Source organism: Theropithecus gelada, chromosome 3 (assembly GCF_003255815.1).
Source record: "Theropithecus gelada isolate Dixy chromosome 3, Tgel_1.0, whole genome shotgun sequence".
Classification (NCBI taxonomy): domain Eukaryota; kingdom Metazoa; phylum Chordata; class Mammalia; order Primates; family Cercopithecidae; genus Theropithecus; species Theropithecus gelada.
The window spans coordinates 140282802-140302097 of NC_037670.1; the positions used below are offsets into that span (position 1 = coordinate 140282802).

Genomic DNA, 19296 nt, shown 5'->3' on the forward strand with positions numbered 1-19296 from the left:
TTAAAAGAAATGAGTTACTATGCACATCCACGTCTCCGAAAGAAAGGGCTGAAACTAAGACCAATGGATGTAAATAATACACAGATCTAAACTCAGAGGCTAAGCAATCATTCAGCTGGAGTGTGCCAGATGATCAGATCTGTCTCAGACCCCTTCAAATCATATGATTCTAAAGTTCTATGAAATGGCTGCTTCCCTGAGACTGCTGGCACAGCAGAATGGGTAGGATAGTTGCATTGGTTTCATGCAGGGCTGGATTCAAGGCCCTACTTTGCCATTCATTAACTATGTGAACTTGGGCAAGTTACTTAACTTCTCTAAGCTTCTTTCCTCATTTGTAAAATTTTAATAGGCAATAATAGTCTCTGTCTCATAGGTTTGTTGTGAAATTAAATGTAGTTTTTCACTAAAAGCATTTTGCATAATTCTTGTCACCTAGTAAGTAACCAATGCATGGCAGTTATTATTATTGTTGTCTTTATTCTTGTTGCTACTGCTTTTAGTCCATTAAAAGTATTCCTGAATAGGATGTATAATGAAAACAATTATTTCAATACTATGCGTGAATTTTAGTCATTTATTTAACATGCATTTGCTGAGCACCTGTGATGTGCTAGTCACTATGCTGGGTACTAACAACAACAAAACAGGCTACAGTTTTAGGCTCCAGAGACACAGCAGTAAATGAGACAGACAAAATCCCTGTCTTCAAGGGGTTTGCATTCTACAGGGGGAAGCACAGAATAAATAGGTAAATGCAATAATAAATAAGATCATTTGTGTTACACTGCTCATAAGTCTGAGGGTAAATAAGATAAGACATTGACTTGAGGAGTCATGGGGTAGGGTCTTCTAGTTAGGGTAATTGTGAAAGGCCCCTTTGACAAGCTGACATTGACTAAATATCTGAATCATAAAGAGGTAACCATGCAAAGATTTGAGATGAAAGCATTCCAAACTAAGAAAAGGAAGTACAATGGTTGTAAGATGATAATATTCCTGTAATGTTTAAGGAGGAGAAAGGATGCCATTGAATCCAGACCCTGAAGTCAAAGGGAAGTGCTGACCATAATAAAGTGTCTGGATTATATTCTGAGTGTTTCAGAAAATTAATAAAATATTAAGCAAGGAGAAACAGGATCTGGTTATTTCTTTAGGAAGATTATTCTGGCTGCTTTGTGAAGAACAGCTATAAGGCAACAAAAAGTAGCAGGGAAGCTAGGTCAGAGCTTGTGACTATAGTGAGAGATGATGGAACATGTTTTACAGGAGGACATGATAGGAAGCAGTGAGATTCTGGAAATCTTGGATGTGGATTACAAAGACATACTGATAGATGTGGGTATGGGAGTAAGAGACAGAAAAGCAAAGAATGACCATTTTTGTTTGTTGTTTCACACCAACTAAAAGCAGATTTTGGAGGGAGGACTTCTTTTCGGCCATGTTATGTTGAAGATATCTGTTAGAACCACAAAAGATACCAAGTAAGCAGTAGAATATATAAGTTTGGCATATAGGGGAGTGATCTAGGCTAGAGATGTGTTGATGTTACCTATAGGACATGTATTGATATACGAGAAAAGAGGACCAAAGACTGAGCCCTGGGACACTCCAGAATTTAGACATCTACATCTATTAGAGAAAAAAGAATCAATAAAATGAGTGAACAAATCAGAGAATTCACAGAATCCTAGATAGCTCTTCAAGAAGAAAGAAGTGGTCAACCATGTCAAATGCCGCTGAGAAGCCAAGTCAGATGACAATGGAGAATTTGCTACTGGATTAGTTTGCTATTGATTGCTATTGATTGGCTTGCTATTGGATTGCTATTGATTGGTTTTCAGAGCCCTTTTAGAATTGTGAGGACAAAAGCCCTATTGGAGAGGAGAGAATGAGAGGGAAGGAAGTCAAGGCAGGGAGAAAATGGGGGCAGTGAGGTTTTTTTGTGTGTGTAAAGGAGTCACGAAATAGCCTGGTAGCCAGAGAGGAAGTGTGTTTAAAGGGTGCTGTTTGGTTTGGTTTGCTTTTAGTGAGTGTTATTAAAGACTGGTAAGTGCTGATGTTTATAATCCAGTAGATCAGCATATATTTATGGTCTAGAAGGCGCTGTTTAAAGAAGAAAAGTCCTTTGGAAGGGATTCCAGACATAAATGATAGATATGGCTTTAGATAATGAACTAGGACACTTATTCACATGGGAGCTCGTTATTTAAAAGAGCATGGAAACTTCTCCCCTCTCTCTTGCTCCCTGTCTCACCATATGATGCTCTGGATCCCCTTCCTTTCTGCCATGACTAAAAGCTTCCTGAGGCCCTCACCAGAAGCAGATACCAGGATAATGCTTCGTGTATACGGTCTGCAGAGCCATGAGCCAAATAATCCCCTTTTCTTCATAAAGTATCCAGCCTCAGGTATTCCTTTATAGAAATGGAAAAGGGACTAACACAGATAACCCATGTCATATAGTAGGTGAACATAATAATAATAATTGATAAATATTTTCATTTTTGAAGCTTATTATAATAAACATCTGTTGATTTAGCCTGACTAGAATCCATTCACATTTGCTTGGGTAACAACTGCTGCTTTCTTGGTTCTCATTCTCAGTCTGGGCAATTAGTTGTGGAGGGCTGCTCAAGCCACAGCTCTAGGGTAGGCCCAAGACCCAGAGACATCGGCTTAGAAATAGATACGTGACAGAAGCTGCTCTGTTATCCCAGGGTTTTAACTGGAACTAAGAAGAAAAACATTTCCTCTTAGGTATCCCATCCTTACTGAATGTTTCCATTAGGATGCATTTGTTTTTGAGAACCAGAAAATCCTGACATAATTGGCTTATAAAATAAAGAAAAGAAAACCTTACATATCCATAGGCAAAATAATTCTCCAGGGGCACATAGCAGCATTTCTTTCCATATCTGTCCATTTTCTCTTTCCCTTTGTTTCTTGTGTTTTTCCCACTTTATCTATCTTTCGGGGAAAAAAAAGGCTACAGAAGCCCCATACATCATGGAGAAGCAAAAACCCTTCTCTTTCTTGAAATTATAGACTAAAGAAAACTTCCAAGCAGATCTCAGTATCCTGCTCAACTTGCCAGAATTGCAGCACAGGCCCATTCTTAAAACAAAGTCTGGCAAGGGAAATGGGGCCACCAGAATTGGTTTAAATTAATCAGAAACTTCCTCTTTCTTGTGAAGGAATGGATGTCTGAAAAAAAAAAAAAAAAACTAGGTTAGCAAGAAAAAAGTGTATGCATGGCTGGGAATAGGCTATGACAGTGTCTGTTCAATGGCTGAGAATAAAGCCAGCACAGAAGAAAACAGAGACAAATTTACAAAGGGATGCCCACATACAATATTACTTAGGGATTTTTAGATGGCATGAACCAATAAATTCCTTTCATGCTTAAGCCCCTTATGAGTCAGGTTAACCACCTGCAACCAAAAGTTCACTGGCTAATATACTTACTCAAAGCTTTTTTCTGAATCTAACAAGTCTTTGCTTTTATCTACATAAACTATAAAAATCCTTCAGAGTTTCCTACCCCTATTCTACCAGCTATTCTTGTACATTCTCTTTTTTCTCACTTCTTGCCTTATGTTGTTCTCTTAACTTGCTACTTTTCTGCCTTCATGTCTATCTCTTAAAATCTTAACTATACAGTACTTCATAACTATATTTCAAACATCACCTCTTTCTAAAGGACTTCCAAAAATTCTCACTTTCGCATGGTTTCTCCTTCATTTGAGCTGCAGAGCAAATCTCTAACTAGCATTCAAAATGAACACATGTAGTCTATAAGATATCAATTAAAACAGCTTTCAGAGACCACTATTTTTAATTATTCCTATAATACAGAAATAGATACCAAAGCAAAGGCAGGTTACATGATTTGCATAATATCTGGACTAGAACCATGTTTAACACAAGTTCCACATTCTTTCCCGCCCTAACTCTCAGGCACAACTCATTGTGCTACGCCATTATATTGTCATCTCTTGACATGTAAATTGTGCCTCACTCAACCTGCAGTCTCATATTGTGTGAATATTATGCTTTACATATAATAAGTATTAGGTAAATATTTGGTTAATTGAACTGCTTGGTTTTATATGTGGATCTAAATTATCAATAATCTTTGGTTGATTAACCTCAGATATTTCTTTATGTAAATACACTTAGGCCAGTAGTATCCATCTATTTAAAAGTACATTTTGTGTGTCAAAAGTATATTCCCAATGAAATTCATCACCAAGTTTTTACTGAGTAAACCATTCTACAAAGATTCTACGAAACAAGTAGATAATTTGACAGAGAATGTTTCAGTATACAATTTCAACGAAATAAGTACCATGTACAAAGAAGAGAAGATTGCAGGAAATTAATATCATTTCCTCAAACTGAGAAGTTGAACATTGGTTAAGAAAATAGTATCCTCATGCTGTGAAATTAGAAAGGGAGATATTAGCATTAATATCAAATGTATCTGGAGAATTAGTTTTCATGTCACTACGCTACTTGAAATCTGAAGAGAAAAAAGGTAGAGTCATCATTCTACATTTAAAAAAATGAAAACTGCAAAAAGAATCCTGCAACAAAAACCAGGTTTTAAACCTTATCTGATATTTAGCAAGGAAAGTTAGTATTGGTGACTTGACTAGCACTACGTGTAGGTCCTGCATACTAGAGAAAAGGAGAAAGAGACACTTCTCATCAGATAGTCTACTTAAGAATTGATACAGAAAAAAAGGGATGCTTCTACCAGCATTTTTTTCTAGGCCCTAAATTGAAAACATCCATCATCATATAGTCTAGCCTATTGACTTACTGATGAATAGTCCACAACTCAATACAGTCAGAATTCAGTTTTTTAAAATTAAATGTTTAAAGTAACAATTCAATTGCAATCTTTGAGATCCTTTTTTCTCGTCTTCTTTAAAAGATTGTAAACCATAAACAAACCAACAAAACCAACAATAATCCTTCACAATGTGTTGAAAGAACTTATATACCCTTTACAGATAACATTTTTATGATTCATAAATGAACAATCAGAAGGTGCACAGCAAGCAAATAGGAGATAAGACACTATCCCTTCATATTGCAGGAATTTGTACTGATTTCAACATAGAAGTATTTCTACATACTTTAAAGGAGGGTGAGGCCTGTTCTATCTTTTTCAATTTGACTTTAACCTCTGGCTGTTGGCTTAGAAGTAAATTTATATTTTTCATTGTTGCAATATTTTCTTTCTTGTACAAAGGTATAGAGCCTCTAAATCTGAAAGCTGTATTAGTCATGGTAAAATAGTCAAAATTTAGTCATGACCTTATAAGGGTGTTTGACTACATGCTGTGCTTAAAAATAGAAAATCTAAAGATTAAATTCCTCACAGAAAATGCTAGCAAATTAGATATATAGTTAGATGCATGTATATAGGATTAGATAGATAGATACAGAGACAGAGAGAGAGATTAGCACAAGCACTATATTCTTCTTCAACCATTAGATAACCTTTTTTTTCTGCACCAATAAATATTTTCTAGTATTCATCTTTTATCTTGTCTGTTTAAAAAGTGCAGAAAAAAACACCATTTGCTAATCAAACTTTTTTATTATCAGAGTGTATTCATTTCAGTTTCAACGACTTTCTTGGGTCTGAAAGCACTTACTGTTCTTTGCATTAGCAGAGGAGAGTCTGCTCCTTCCTCTTTAAAACTTGATTCCATACCGATTATATCCTCAATAACGTCCTCCATCTAGCAAAATATAATACATTTAGAATATTGTACATAATGTTAAAAGTTGTGCTTCAGTCTGAAATCAGAGAGAAAAATCCTAGCAATCTTTAAAAGTTTTTTAGACAATTTAAATTGAGGTTATATATACATATATATAAAACCTCAATATTATATATATATATAAACACATTACTTTAGCATTGAAAATGCGGGAACCCTGACAATCTTTGGTCTGTTGCTTTTTCTTGCATTTGTGTCCAAAGGCTGACAGGTGACAACTTGGCAAAGCACCCTGGACTAGTCTCTTGGAAATCAGTATCTACATAAATAGAGTGGTTATCATGAAATATCTCAAGGCAGACAGGGTCCCTATAGTTAATATGTACAGAGATTACTATGTACAAACTTTATTTTTCTTTTAAAATGTTCTGATTGCATCTTGCACATGGATATCTAAGTATTCATGGTTAAATATTAGCCAGTACATTCCTGTAGATATAGAATAGATGGAAACATTTCATCCTACCTTCTCTAAAGACCAATAATAATAGATAATAGCAATAGCAATAACAAAAACAACAATAATTCTGAACATTTTAAATAGTAACAATAAAAATCACTTTTATAGTGCATGAGATGTACCAGGCATGCTTCTAAGTGCTTTGCATACATAATTCATTTAATACTTATAATATCCCTATGAAATGAGTACTCTGCTATACAGAAAAGGAAACTGAGAGAAAAAAAAATTTAATAATTTGTCCCAGATTATATAGTGAGTGAGTGGTGGAGGAAGGACTGACATCCTAGAAATGTGGCTCTATAGTCCAAATTTCATTGGCTTTCTATTTCCTTTTTCAATTCTTCTCTAAAATAGAAACTTTCCTTCCCTTCTGTACTTTAGCTGAAGGAGATTTTTAAAGTTTATACATTTTAAAAAATGGTTGCTTCTCTCTCTCTTTATCTCTCTCTCTCTGCTCTAGCTCTAGCTCGCTTTGCTTCCATTCATATTCCATTTCGTGAAATTTTTAAGTGTGATATAAACCCAAAGATATTGTGAAAGTTTTATTTATATAACTATAGTACTGTGAATTTCCCATGATATATGCAGATACGATCAGGAGTACACTCTGATAGATATGGAAAAATACCTTATAATTCTATTGATGTTATCTTCAAAGCAAGATATCTGGGAATGTAAGAGAATTAAGTGTTCAGAGAATTCTACTAGGATAGTCCAAAAAATATGGAACACTATTCACATCTTAACAAATATTAATTAAGCAATGTTTACTGTGAGATCTTGTGGTTAGAACTGAAGCTACCATAACCAGTAACAGGAAATTTTTACTCTTATGCAGCTCAAATTCTTAGGGAAACAGACCCGTAAACAGCTTAATAACAAATAGCAGGCTGAAGAAATTAAAGCAGGAATAGGATACAGCTTGATGAAAATGGTTGTTATTTTATAAAGAGAATCAGAGAAGATTTACTGACATTTGAACAGAGATAAGATTAACATGGGGAAGGGTGATCCTTGGGAAAGGAATAAGAAAGACCTAAGGTAGGAACAAGTTTAACATGTTTGAGAAAGAATAAGCACTAATGGGAATAGAGTGTGCAAGGGCAAGAGCAGTTAGAGATGAAGTGGAGTATGCAAGAAACTAACATCACAGAATCCTCAAGGCCGACGGTAACCAATAGAAATTTCTGCAATGATGGAAATGTCCTATATCTGAAATGACAAATGTATTAATAGTAATAACTAACCACATATCCACATATGACTACTAAACACATGAAATGTGGCTAGCATAACTGAGAAACTGAAATTTTAATTTCATTTAATTTTATAAAATGTTACTGAATTTGGCCAGGTGCAGTGGCTTACACCTGCAATCCCAGCACTTTGGGATGCTGAGGCATGCGGATCACTTGAGGTCAGGAGTTCTAGACTAGCCCGGCCAACATGACGAAACTCTGTCTCTGCTGAAAAATACAAAAATTAGACAGGCAGATGGTGGTGCGTGCCTGTAGTCCCAGCTACTTGCGGGGGCTGAGGTAGGAGAATCACTTGAACCCGGGAGACATAGTCTATAGTGAGCAGAGATTGCACCACTGCACTCCAGCCTGGGCGACAGAGTGAGACCCCATCTCCAAAAAAATAAAAATAAATACAAATAAATAAGTTATTGAATTTGAACTAACTTTAAATTCAAATAGCCACATGGGGTTCATGGGTACTACAGGGGAGGGTGTAGCTCTACTCATGGTCAGATGTTAAATTCTTGTGCACAAAGAGATCTTTAAAGAAGCTAGGTTAACACAGGTGCATATTTTGTTTCTTTTGTTCAGTCCAGTCTCTGAAATTCTTTAAGTCGATTCTTGATTGTTATTAAAACTGAATTTTTATTTTGTGATATTTTACTCATATTCTGTCACTAAATGGGAAAAAACCTTGTACTGAACAGATGTGAAGAAGACTTGAGGAAAGAAGACTGCTAAACATAATTTATGGGGAGTGCTTTTCATTTGGATACTAGGAGTGGATTCAGTAAAAATTACATATAAGTCATTCATCTATTTTCTCTCTGGAAGTTTACGTCATAAATGACGCAGTCTGTTTAATTTTTCATTTTGACTATAAAGCATGCTTAGGTTTCCCTTATTCCAGAAAGAAACTTTTCTTTGTTACATGTGAAACATCCTCCTTTGGAGGTTGTGCCTTTGCCTTTAACATTACCATCCCTCATTTCTGTCATCTACCTACATGACTACTTTTTCCCCTCATTTTGGTTTTACCATTATCTTCATGAATGTTAAAATCTAAAATCCAGTCTAAAACCTTCACAACTTCTAAGTATCTCCATAATTAAAAACCTAGGAATCCATTTGTTATGTTAAAGCGACAACAAACACACCATTTTGTATCAGATGAAATGGAATTAATAGATCAGACGAAATGAGAATTACAAACCCACAAGTAGGCATCCTCAAAATAATAAATTAAGATCATAAGATTACAAAGACAGGGCAAATTGCTTGACAAAAGTAAAAATGGAGATAATAGGCATAAAAAGTATAAGATTCAAGGACAAAGGAAAACATTTATATGCTTTCAGATATGTAAAAATAAAGATTAACAGAAGAACAAGAATAAAACTTGTTAACAATACTGAGTGCAAAAGAAAATGAGATAATACTAGTAATATTATAGGTAAAGAACTTTGAACCTACACATTTATAGCCTACAAAGTATCTTTTAAGTATGTGGATGTAATTAAATTCTTTTTGGATATAAAAACTCAGAAAGTTTAAGGCAAAAATACCTTTTAAAAACAGTTTAAGGAGTACTCCAGTCAGAAGATAAATAAAAACATGAAATTGATACAAAATAAAAGAATGAGTAAAGGACAGTAAAATTTTTGTGATCTAAGTAACTCTATATATATGTAGAAAGAGACATACATGCGCAATAATTATATATGTATTTCTATAGGTAAGTATGTATATATACATGAATTCTGTACATACATAAATTCTATAAATATCCATACAGAATGGTAGGTGACAACAAGGAAATGAGACCATACTAAGGTAGATTTTTGCTTAAGAGTATGGCATATACAATGTTAAACAAGGATATAGATGTAGAAAAAATCATAATGATGACTCAAAATATTAGGAGTAACAAACAGAAAAGAAGATAAAAATTGACCAATGGAAGATAGAAAAAAAGACGGCAAAGGAACATGAAGTATAGTAACTTAAAACATAAGAAATTATAACTGTTAAATCCTAATAGTGAAGTAAGTACAAGAATGTAAATGAGTTAACATACTGATTGAGAAACTCTCTCTTGAATTGGATTTTTAAAAGGTTTTGTAATATTTTGTCTATAAGAGACACACTTAAAACAACAGAAAAAGCTGAAACAAGGTTAAAAAAAGTATCGTAAATATAACCAAAAGGAAATCCACAGTAGTGGTATTCATATTAAGCAATATAAAATTCAAGGTTAAAATCTGAAGGAAAAATAATACCAAGTAATCATGAACACAAATGCACCTAAAAATATACACAACTGTCAGAATTCTATGGAAAAGTAAATCAACACTTGTAGTTGAATATTTTAACTCAGCACTCTCTAAATCTGATAGTTCAGCACATAAACCTAAATTTAGACTTCTCTTCACCTATACTTAAAGCCATGCCTTGGGTCTTGTCATCATCTAAACTGCTTCATTTCTGAAATCTTAAAATCCATGACCTTACTCATCAAATGCAGCCTTTGTTTTCCAATCTAAACACTGGCAGATGACCTGAACAATTTTTATTTTATGACCTTTTATGCCTTTGCCCTGTTACCTTTCTGTCCTGCTGTCCCAAACATCCCAGGTGGTCAATCTCTCCACCTTCCATTAACTCTGAATTCAAGTAGAATGGCTTCTGCTCACCATCCTACTGACATTCCTTTTGTTATTTTTATTGACTCATAGCCAAGTTCAACAGATATTGATCAGTTCTTATTTTACTAGACTCATCTGCTATACTTGGGTGTGTGAATCACTCCCTCCTTCTTTAATTCCCTCTTTGGCATCAATGACATCGCACTCTCCCAGTTATCTTTTTACTTTACTTTTATGGACCTTCTCTTCTGACCATCCCTTAAATGTTGGTCATCTTCAGAAGAGTATCTTTAGCTATCATCTCTCCTCACTGTATTCAGGTTCTCAAGGGGATTTATTTCTCATTCAAGATTTCAAAGACCACCCATATGCTAACAACTCTCAAATCTCTTCCTCCAGTCCAGCAGATTTGGATATCTAGCTGTCACCAACATCTCCACGTGATAATCTCACTGATACCACAGTTCAACATGTTTTAAGGGAGAGTCTTACTTTCTCGCACTGCAAAATAGAAATAGACTCCCAGCTGCTCCCTATCCCTGACTCCAGACTTCTCCCTCTATATAGTTGACAAAGTGATCTAGAGTCCAATCTGATTATGTCACCCTAGCTCCCAAGTTTCAACCCTACAGTGACTTAATACTGTTTAACATGGAGTACTAGCCTCTCTGCAATTTGCTGATTACTTACTTCTTTGATGTCATCTTCTATCACCATCTGCCTTCTTTTCTATTCATTTCACACTGTTTCCCATCTCTATTCTGCACTCATGCTATCCCATCTGGCTAAATGCCCTACTAGTCATTTCCTCTAAATCTTTTTACATAATATTATAATTATTTGTTATTTTTTTTCTCTTGCCCTCAACCTGAAGCTCCTATATGGTATACATTATATAGGATGTGCAGTTTGTTCCCTGAGCATGTGGCAATGACAGCTGTCTGAATGAAGAAACAAATGAAATCTTACTGGCCGGGCGCGGTGGCTCAAGCCTGTAATCCCAGCACTTTGGGAGGCCGAGACGGGTGGATCACGAGGTCAGGAGATCGAGATCATCCTGGCTAACATGGTGAAACCCCGTCTCTACTAAGAAATACAAAAAACTAGCCGGGCGAGGTGGCGGGCGCCTGTAGTCCCAGCTACTCGGGAGGCCGAGGCCGGAGAATGGCGTGAACCCGGGAGGCAGAGCTGAGATCCGGCCCCTGCACTCCAGCCTGGGAGACAGAGCGAGACTCCGTCTCAAAAAAAAAATAATAATAATAATAATTTTACTGACCATTCTAAGTTCTTTCCTGAGAAATAGATCTTTTATTTTCATTTGTCCTTTGAACCTCTTCTCCTGGTTGTCCTCTAAGTTAACTCATCATCACTTTCATGCCAAACTCTACACTCCCTCTGACTACCATACTTCTCTTAACAGTCCCTTCATCTATGTTATTCATCCTGTAAAGGCTCAAAAATCTCAAAATTGCACCAAACTCATCTTCCACCTTCACTTTACGTATACAATATGACACTGAGACGCATCAATATTACCCGAGTTCATTTCTTGCATTCTCTCTACCACCAATTTTCCTGATTCAGGCTATAATTAAATTGCAGTGTAATATTCCGTCATCTCTTCATGTAGCATGAACCTTAACCTCAAATCTTTCCCTCTCAACTGCCATTTAAATGTTTCTGAAACATTGCTTTGATTATGATACTTTTGTACTCAGAAACTGGTTCCCACAGCAGATCCATTGAGAGTTGTGTAGTAAATATCAATTTTCTTCTTCTTTCTTACTAATGTTTTTGATGAAACAATACGCTCAGAAGAAAAAATGCATTTTTCTCAGCTTCACATCAGCTAAATGTGGCCCTGTGACACACTTTTGACTAAGTCATAAGCACAAGTCTCTTCGGAATTTCTGCAAAAGTTTTCCTTTCCTCATGGAGGCATTCTCTCTACTGTTCATCTGGTTTGAGGACCTGAGAGGTGAAGCAGCCCTCTTGTGATCACTTGAGGCATATTAAGATAAAAGTCACATAGTAAAGAAGAAAGATAGAGGAAGAATTGATCTATGTTGACATCACAGAGAACTACAACAGCCTCTGACTACCTACTTCTGGCCTACTTTTCATGTGAGTTGCCCTATTTAAAATGGAGATAATAGGGGCCGGGCATGGTGGCTCATGCCTGTAATCCCAACACTTTGGGAGGCCGAGGCAGGTGAATCACTTGAGGTCCGGAGTTCAAGCCCACCCTGGCCAATATGGCAAAACTCCGTCTCTACTAAAAATACAAAAATTAGCTGAGTGTGGTGGCATGTACCTGTAGTCCCAGCTACTTGGGAGGTTGAGGCACGACAATCTCTTGAACCCGGGTGATGGAAGTTACAGTGAGCCAAGATCGTGCCACTGCACTCCAGCCTGGGTGACAGAGGGAGACTTGTCTCAAAAAAAAAAAAAAAAAAAAAGGAGATAATAGTAAACCATAGTGATGTTTAAAAAGTTAAACTAATTTAAAATACCACCTGACATAAAATAAGGACTAAATGAATACTCTCTTATTTTTGTTGTTAATATCACTGTTAATATTCTAGGTTGTTAATAATTATAAGATATAATTGCATAAGATTATATGAGATAATATAAGATTATTATGGGAGAAAAATTTGTAACTCTCCTTTAGTTAAATCACTGGAAGTGGGTTTCTCTTGCATGTTCCTAATGCAGATCTAACTGATACAGTCCCCCACAACCTTGGAATCATGGTCTAAGTTCCCAGATCTGCATTTAAGTCCTGTAACCCCACCCTAATCCTCCTTGCTCACCTCAGTCACTTATTTGCACCAAATTGTATCACTCTCAAGCCCACTTATGCTTATCTACTCTGCCCCTAGCTTACAGCATTCTCTACTCAAAAAAATTATCTTCTGTCATCTTTGCTGTTGATGTATATGTCTTTCAACACCCAACTCAAGTATTACCTCTTCCAGGATTTCCTGAGACCTCACACTGAAAAAATTTATCTTCCTTCTGATTTTCTAGAATACCTTGATTTCACTTTTCTAATGGTTCTTCCCAAATTATACCATATTACTTAAAGTATTACTGTACCAAAAAGAGCAAGTAGAGAAATATTATTGAAATAAGGGTACTCATTATTCATTAACTTATGAATTAGCCAAAAAAGGCACTAATTATTAATTGGCAAAAATTTGTCCTAGGAGCTAGATATTAAAATGTGAACAAGGTATGTTAGTTTCATCAAGGAATTAACAGACTAGAAGATAAGAAAAACACAAAAGGCATAATTAAAATGTAGCATGTGCTGTGAGAATGCCATGAAAAGTGCAATTGTTATCTATATGATATCAGCATTGCTATGAAAACTCAAATAAAAGGTGCTAAACCCAGACAGAGCATCATCACCGGGGAAAGCCCTTAGACAAAACACCTGAAATGAATTTTGAAGGGTGAGCTAGAATTATCCAGACAAATGGTCGTGATCAAATAAGCAGAGGGTAAAGAAAAGGCATAAGAAGGAGAACCCGGCCACCACGAGAACCAGTGGTGAACCAATAGAGCTGAAACATGAAGCTCTATGGAGATACTAAAGGATAAGTCTGAGCCAGGTGCAAGGGTTAAGTGCAGAAGGGTCCATGTGCTATTGGTACGAGTTTGAATTGCATCTTAGAAAGACCCATATTACAAAATGCTTCTTTTGATTTTATAATTCATCTTAAAGATTTTCAGTCTTCAAGTTACTCCTAATTCCAATGACCAAATCCTGAATCTAAAGCTGTTCTCAGACTTATCCTGTGATAGCTATGATTTCTGGGGTCTTCTTTGAATTGATGAACTGCTCCCTGATGTCACAGGTGGAAAAGGCTTGGGAGAAAAAAAAAAAAAAAAAAAAAAAAAAAGATGGCAACAGAAACCATCTTCTGAGCTCCCACTCTGCCCTCGTGTTAAAAAGTTAAAATTCAAGCATCAAAACAATTCTACAACTTTTACACATATGGGTGAGAGAAATTAAGGACTGAAACCACACAACTGTACTATACTGACTATATCCAAAGACTCCAAGCACCAGTAAAAGTATTAGACTATTGCAACAGCACAGGGTATATCCTAGCTATCAAAGATAGTAAGTCTGTGAATGATGGCAGTATGTGAAGATGTATAAACATACCAAATTCAAAGAGACCACACACTGATTAAAACTATTACAGACTCAGTAAAACTCGGATTAAATGGACATTAATAATGGTTGGGAGATACTTTTGTATATATAATTTAAAATATGATGGTTTTAAAAAATAGAAAAAAAAATTGTCTATAGCCATTGTTTGTTCACATTGCCCCAATGCCAGAGCAATTGTTGGGACTTTCAACCCTTCTGAGCCATGAGATTCTTTGATTGAAAGCACCTGAAGACCACTAAAAACATGTGAATTTTATTTATATATACAAGCTTAGTATAAAAGCAAAGATGTGTGCTTAAAGAATAAAAAAAACCATAAAAGGCAGAAAAGAAAAAATAAATAAATATATAAAATAATAAAAATAAATAAAAATATAAATATAAAAATAAAATAAATAAATAAATAAAATAAAAAATAAAAGAAGAATCTATGTTGCTTACCCATTCTCATTTTTTAGAGTACAAATTTTATAAAATATATAATAAAATCACTTCTAGGTTTTACCTAGAATTAACTGGCATATGCATATCCTTCAAGATTTGTTTTTCTCTTTAGAAATCAATCTTTCACACAAGAAAATGAACTTTGGGATAAGTAGTTGTAGGATAAATTGTAGTGTGTGTAGATCTAACATTTACTGAACAGATTGTTTCATCTAATATATATTTTTACAATCTTCATAGACTGAATAGAAAACCTGGTTCTACATTCATTTTTTAGGAAAGTTTTTTTATATATCCACTACTGTAAAGATAGAGCAAATATACACGCAGGTACTTACATTCAGTTTTAGATTTCAAAAAGTCCCATTTTTTATTGTTTTATTTTGTATTAACAATCTACGCCAGATCCTTATTTTTTTCTCTTTTCCAGATTAACATAAAATTTGTTTAAAAAATTCCCTATCATTTGGAATGTAAATACTGGGATTCTGAGCATTATCCTTTTGTGCCTGGAGGCTACAGGCTTAATAGATGGTAAGCATTGACCTGAAATCGGCAATAAACACCAGGAATGTAGATTGGGAGATTAAACCTGGGAGATCATAGGACCATAGCTTTACCTAACAAATCTAATGGAAAAAAGAAAAGAAAGCTCAGTTATTACTGTAGTTTTTTAGACTGAAATGTTAAAGGAAGCCTTTTTTCTAGTACCACTGTTTCCCAGTTCTATTCACACGTCAATATTTTCTGAAGGTTCATTACAAGCAAATCACAATAAATATAAACTCCATGAAGCTAAATACTCATTTATTTTGTATGATGAGAACTTCTAAATTTCGGTTATTTAGTAAAGAGTAGCCAAGCATTTATTAAAAATAGAATTGAATGTATAGAAAAGCGAAAGTTAAAAGATCCAGATATAATGTCATATAATATAAACGCAACAAAAGTATTAGTCTTATTCTAATACTCAATTTCTACAGCAAAAATTTACTGCTATTTAAGCAATTTCTGCCCGTTTTATTGTAATGGATATTTAAGACAATCTAACTACTGATAAATAGTTCAACTAAACTTATCAGAAAACATTTACAATTAGAGCTAAATCTTCTAAACACATACCACTATTAGTGTCTATTTTAATTCACATTAATACATAATTGAAGTGCGTATTAAAAATGAATTTTTATATTTTATTATGCATAGGAATTTATATGCATATAGTTAATAAATAGAGAATAATTTAATTAAAAACACATTTATTTTGTTACATTTGCAATTGGAAAGTTTACTGTAAAAATGTTGACTTCAATTACTTTATAGAGATTTTTTCAAAAACTGATATATTTTTATAACCAGCCATTAGACATACATGCCATTGCGCATTGTCATCTTCTTTTCCAAGAGTTAGTAACTTGGTGAGCGGGTTTTCTGAGAGGCCAGCATCACTGTCCAGAGTTGTGTGTGCCTGCTGCACAAGAGGCCCACCACTTGGCACTGTAGGTTGTGACCATTTAAGAGTTGGATTGATGATCTGATGATCAAGGATCATGAAAGAATTTACTTGCTGTCTCTGGGCTTTCTGTAGCTGAGGCCTGGAAGAACTTTCCAGGTGTGCTGGGACCTACAAGATCAAAATCAAACAAATACAATGTGCAGCATTATCTGTGAAATTAGAGTTTTCCTTTCCATTATTGCACTAGGATAATAAACACACTATACTATGGCATCTAGTTTCTCTCAAATCTATCATCCATATTTCTGTCATAAGTTACATACAATTTTAATGGGTTATGATTATTAAGAAGTTAAACTTTAATAAAATATTTTAAATGCTAACCAGTTTTTTTTAAATGAGTAGCCCTAAAAATTAGGAATAAATACATAAGCCACAATATTTTTTGAGGGTCTAAAAAATTAGGGCCCAAAATAACACAGAGAAAACACAGATGATTCACTATTTTAAGTAATTTGTATGTAACATGTATTACTTGGATTCCTTTATGTTACACATAAATATTCTGCGAAATATGATCAAAACTTTGTTCTTAAGAAAACTAAAAATTTTAAGAGAGCAGGAACTAGAAATATATGTACAAAATTTAAGTGTGAAACTGTATGGGTAGTGAAAATCTAGGTGATTTTTTTCTACTTTTCTGTACTTCCCTATTTCTTTTTTTTTTTTTTTTTTTTTTTTTTTTTTTTTTTTTTTGAGACGGAGTCTCGCTCTGTAGCCCAGGCTGGAGTGCAGTGGCGCAATCTCAGCTCACTGCAAGCTCCGCCTCCCAGGTTTACGCCATTCTCCTGCCTCAGCCTCCTGAGTAGCTGAGACTACAGGCGCCCGCCACCACGCCCACGTAATTTTTTGTATTTTTAGTAGAGACAGGGTTTCACCGTGTTAGCCAGGATGGTCTCGATCTCCTGACCTCATGATCCGCCCACCTCAGCCTCCCAGAGAGCTGGGATTACAGGCTTGAGCCACGGCGCCCGGCTTGTACTTTCCTATTTCTATCCTGAGCCCAGTTTTATTTTTTTAATCTTATTTTTAAACCCTTTCATATTTTCACCTTATAATAATGAGAAAGTGGTATAGTCATTACTATGAATTGACAGGAGCATTCAGAAAAATATCTAACGATAGCCATGTGTCAGCTAAACAACTGCCAAGTCTGTCAAAATCCCTTTTGCAAAATATACTACATACTTTCAAAATTTTACACCTTCTGTCTAGTTACCATAGTTAATATTGTACTATTGTTTCTGTAAGGACAACTTTAAGCATTTCAAATCTGCCATTTAAAAGCCTATGAATGTAGTTTTGCCTGGCAGTAGTCTTTATATTTACTATGCTATGATGTGGCTTCTAATACATTTTCCTCATGTGGCCTATATATAAACTGATTTAATATTTCCCTCATGTTAAACAATAGTAAAGATTGCTGTACAGTGCTTATTTTTCCTTTTATTTCAGTTACACAAACTACTCCTTAAATCCCTTAACATGCATTAACCCAGATAAATAGCCTCTACAAAGTCTTTTGCATTTAAATTAGCTGGTTTGGGGTACAATATTGTAGTAGTTACTTTAGTTTAATTCTGTTATGCTGACATTTTTAGCATTATTTTAATTGTACTACCATAAAATAATTTTTCAGTCATATAAAAAAGATTAAGATTGGTAATAAAGATTACACATATTACTAATTATATTGCTATGAGCTTTAAAGTTGTAAAATAACATTTCATTAAAATGCCGGTGGTAATTTTTTTAGGGTAGCTATTTAGATTATCCTACTGTTCTAAATTAATCCTTTTTAATCTGTATACTTTTATGAAATACATTATTAAGAACACTTTCAGTTTCACAAATATGAATGATCTTTCACACTATGCAACTGAATGCCAAAGAACATTGTATACCTACAACTGGAAAATATCTCCTGTTCTAAGAAGAGTATGTTGAATGAGAATTTACAACATGCATTAACTAATTCATTTTTTACTTTTCATCCATTCATTCCAAAAGCCTCACTGAAGCACTTACTCTTGTGTTATATGAAGAATATAAAAGAAGTCATAGATGTGATCCCAAGGTTATAGGAGTTTACAATTTATTGGGCAGTATTAGTATCAACTATAGCAACAACAACTATAATGATAATAATATTAAGCAACAGATACCAGGCACTGTGCTAAACAATTTACATATATTATTTTATTCCATTCTTGTTATAACCTTAGGAGATAGGTACCATTAGTTAGTAACCCCATTGCACTATATAGGTGAAGCCACTAAAATTTAGAGAGTGTAAATGGCATGCCTATTATCATTCAGCTACTGAAAGAAGTGGAATACACAGCCTGTCTTCCTAAGCATTATAAAATCGGTTCCTGAGTAAATAACTGAAATGTTTACAATGCAAAGCAAAAGCTCCATAATACATGCAATGAAATTAAAAAGCAGTGGCTTTAAAAAACATATTGAAAGAGAAAGTGATTTTAAGTCAGCTGTTGGAAGGAGTGATAGTCCTACACAGCAGGCAAAGGAAGGAAAATCTCAAACAGAAAAGATCAAGATGAAACAAGACAAGAAGTTGTGAGACAGTCACAAATGTTACTCATGCAAAAGAAGTCATAAATACTTTTCTCAAAGCAAGAACACCATCTCCTCTTTAGGCCACTCTATACAGAGTCAGAATGAAATATAGTATGGGACTAACTCTAATTCTCCCTAAATTATTGATTATCTGTGAGGAATTACAAAAGGTTAGCAGGCAAGAGTGGCCTGGGTTGGATGTTATCTGTTCAACATCTGCAGACTAAGCAGAAGAGTCTAAAAACTTGGTGTAGCATGGGAAGATTCAATGAAATGTGATTATGCTGTTCCCCAGAAAAAAATCTCTTTGTGGACTTTGTCTTGCAACGTGGCTACCAGCTCAGCCACAGTAGGATAAGGAACAAGGCAGTCTCAAGGCCCTCATTCCAGAGCCTAGCTCATGACTATTTCTAG

General features: G+C 34.8%; 1 protein-coding gene across 2 annotated transcripts in view; it reads right to left on the minus strand.

Moving 5' to 3' along the window:
* TFEC (transcription factor EC) overlaps positions 1-19296 on the minus strand; it is a 201512-nt gene that overhangs the window by 23765 nt on the left and 158451 nt on the right. For both annotated transcript variants that reach the window (XM_025380007.1, XM_025380009.1), the window contains 2 exons: positions 16159-16410; positions 5673-5759 (listed from right to left, as the gene is read on the minus strand). In XM_025380007.1, the coding sequence (XP_025235792.1) occupies positions 5673-5759; positions 16159-16410 (339 nt within the window). The remainder of the gene's footprint in view (positions 1-5672; positions 5760-16158; positions 16411-19296) is intronic.